This window comes from Hordeum vulgare, chromosome 2H (assembly GCF_904849725.1).
Source record: "Hordeum vulgare subsp. vulgare chromosome 2H, MorexV3_pseudomolecules_assembly, whole genome shotgun sequence".
NCBI lineage: Eukaryota > Viridiplantae > Streptophyta > Magnoliopsida > Poales > Poaceae > Hordeum > Hordeum vulgare.
This window is the reverse complement of record NC_058519.1, coordinates 659,119,399-659,122,205: the sequence shown is the minus strand read 5'-3', so window position 1 is coordinate 659,122,205 and position 2,807 is coordinate 659,119,399. Positions and strand designations below refer to the sequence as shown.

At 46.3% G+C, this 2,807-nt stretch overlaps 1 protein-coding gene across 1 annotated transcript; it reads left to right on the top strand.

The window, feature by feature from the left end:
* Positions 1-862: 862 nt before the first annotated feature.
* Positions 863-1,870, top strand: LOC123431321 (putative esterase C31F10.02). Its single transcript, XM_045115143.1, has 3 exons — positions 863-1,050; positions 1,162-1,305; positions 1,416-1,870. The coding sequence occupies exons 1-3, from the start codon at positions 886-888 to the stop codon at positions 1,560-1,562; spliced, it is 456 nt and encodes a 151-aa protein (XP_044971078.1). The 5' UTR covers positions 863-885; the 3' UTR covers positions 1,563-1,870.
* The last annotated feature ends 937 nt before the right edge of the window (positions 1,871-2,807 follow it).

Below are 2,807 nucleotides of genomic sequence, written 5' to 3'. Positions count from 1 at the left end.
TTACGGTTAAATCCATGTATTCTGATCTTATTTATTCAGTACCTATTCCAAAATCTAAACATATTTGGAAGGTTAGAGTTCCTCTTAGAATTAAAGTATTCTTGTGGTTTGTTCACAAGGGAGTTATTTTAACTAAGGATAATTTGGCCAAACGGAATTGGAAAGGTAGCCCGAGATGTTGTTTCTGTCCAAGAGTAGAGAGTATTCAGCACCTCTTTCTCGACTGTCCTATGGCTAAACTTGTTTGGCGCTCAATTCATATTGCTTTTAACATCCCTCCTCCTGTTAACTTGAACTCGTTATTTGGAACGTGGTTACAGGGTATTGATGTTCAATTGGCCAAATTTATTCGTGTCGGAGCATGTGCTCTTCTTTGGGCTTTATGGAATAGCAGAAATGATTTGGTTTTTAACAGACTTCATGATATTCACTTTCTGCAGGTTATCTACAGAATTACTGCACTAATCCGTACATGGTCGTTACTAACTCCTGTGGCAGCCAGGGAGCCTATGGTTAGTGGGTGTGTCCGTTCTAAGATGATAGCACAGGGTATCTTCAACCGGTTTGGATGACGGCATATTAATAGGATAGGTGTTTAGTCGTCTTTATCTTTTAGCCACTTCAGGCCGCGGCGCGATGTTCGCCATGTATCTTTTTTTCCTTTTTTTATATACTTTGTACTGCTTGAACACTATGTTTGCTTAATATATGGCTGTATGCATCTCTCGATGCAGAGGCCGGGGCGAGGCTTCCTTTTTGAATTTCTTTTACTAAAATGATCATGTAAAATTGTTTTAACGCGTCTTTTTTTGGGCGTCTGTTTTGGAGATGCTCCTATATATACATGGCTCTTACACACGGTACAAGCTACAAGGCGAGAGCCTGATGGCGAAGCTCGAAGGCGTCAACAAGGATGTCGCCGAGGCGATGGAGAAGTGGCACGATGAGCGTATCCGGCTGTACGACGCCTTCACCGTAGCCGGCCTCTGCGTTGAGGTCATCGAACCCGGCCGCACCCTCTGCTCATTCACAGTCCCTCCTCGACTCACGGTATGTAACCTACCATCCTATGCATACTCACATAGGAGCAGGGAACAAGCACAAAGCGTTGAACTTGAACTAAACATCATATCCATTTGTGCACGTACGGCAAAACCCAAGAACGCCAACAAGCGCATGTATGGAGGCGCGGTGGCGTCACTCGTGGACCTGGTTGGGTCTGCGGTGTTCTTCGCCGGGGGCTCCCCAACGACGGGGGTCTCACTGGATATCACCATCTCTTACCTCGACGCCGCCTGTGCAAACGTACGAGTATCTTCCAGCGGTTCATTATCTTCCTTGTAACTGATCGAGCAACTAATGGTGTTTCATGGCTAGAGATTCTGATTAACAAACGGAGGCATCATGCCATGCAGGAGGAGATCGAGATCGAGGCTCGGGTCCTCGGCATCGGCGACAAGACGGGGTGCGTGACCGTTGAGGTGAGGAGGAAGGGCACTGGCCAGGTGCTCGCGCACGGCCGGCACACCAAGTATCTCGCCGCCGTCTCTAGTAAACTGTGAAGGCCTGCCATGTAAGGGACAGAGTATATACGGATAAACCTGTTGTCTTTGCTAGCCAGCTTCTGGACGATGTTTTGGTGATGCAATATAGTATGCATATTTGTGCTAACAAATAATAAGCGCACGCTCACTACAGGTACAATAAGGCATTATGGCCTCCACAATGAGACTGTGTGTGTGAAATGTTATAAAACTAGCAGGGTGATCGCCGCAAATGCGCCGCAAGATTTACTATGTATGATCATTTTCTTGAAAAGGTGGATGATCCCCTTCCTCTTCATCGAGTCATGCATACTGTCATTTTATTACTTATTGAACAAGATCTTACGAAGTATTACATCATTATGTCTAAAGCCATCAACTTGACGACATCTCTCGTTGCTCCTATCCACATGATAAAGGGATATAAATTATGCGGGGCACATGCCCAGCTCTTGTACCCAATCACAACATCTAAAGCCAGAGGCCCCAACAAAGCTGTTGTTGGGTCTGGGTCACACACCGGTTCGACGCACTCTCGACGGGCACCGCATGAGCACATTGTAGAGACTGTCACCATCGTCTTTCATCGATCCATCTTCAGAGTAGGTACCGATGCATTCATCTTGTTAGACCTGTCGTCGACACCACCGCAGAAACAGACAACACCACCACCCTACGCGCGTCCATCATCACGCATCTATCGCCAAGACACAACAAGTATATCTCCGCCCTTCTTCTTCTCGGAAATCCTAACGCCATCACAAGTAGAAGGCCTCCGGTCATGATTTTCATATCCGGTGGGGCACCGGAAGGGCTCCCGATGAGATCGCTTTGGAATAAAGGTTTGCGGCGAGGGAGTAAAAGATACATGTTTTTTTCTGATGGTTTCTTCATTTATAGGATTTTTCTGCGTTGAAATCATGTCATGGACAGTCCTGAAGGTCCCACAAGCCTGGATGGCGCGCCTTAGTTTACTCCGTCTAGTCCTTCTTGGAAGCTCCACGGGTTTATTCTTGTCCATAAAAGATTACCATAAATTTTCATGGCATTTGGATTAAGATTTTGTGGGAAAATAAGAAATAGCCAAAAATCCGTCTTTCGCCGCCAGCTGAGCGGCCAGTCGAGTAGAAGCTCCCTCACGTCCACTCCTTCATTCCTCCACTAATAGGTAATCTGGCCGAATTCTTTTGTTCTGATTGGATTATGTGGGAAAGACCGAACCAGCCAAGGGTTACAAGGAAATTACGTGTGTTCTTTCACAAA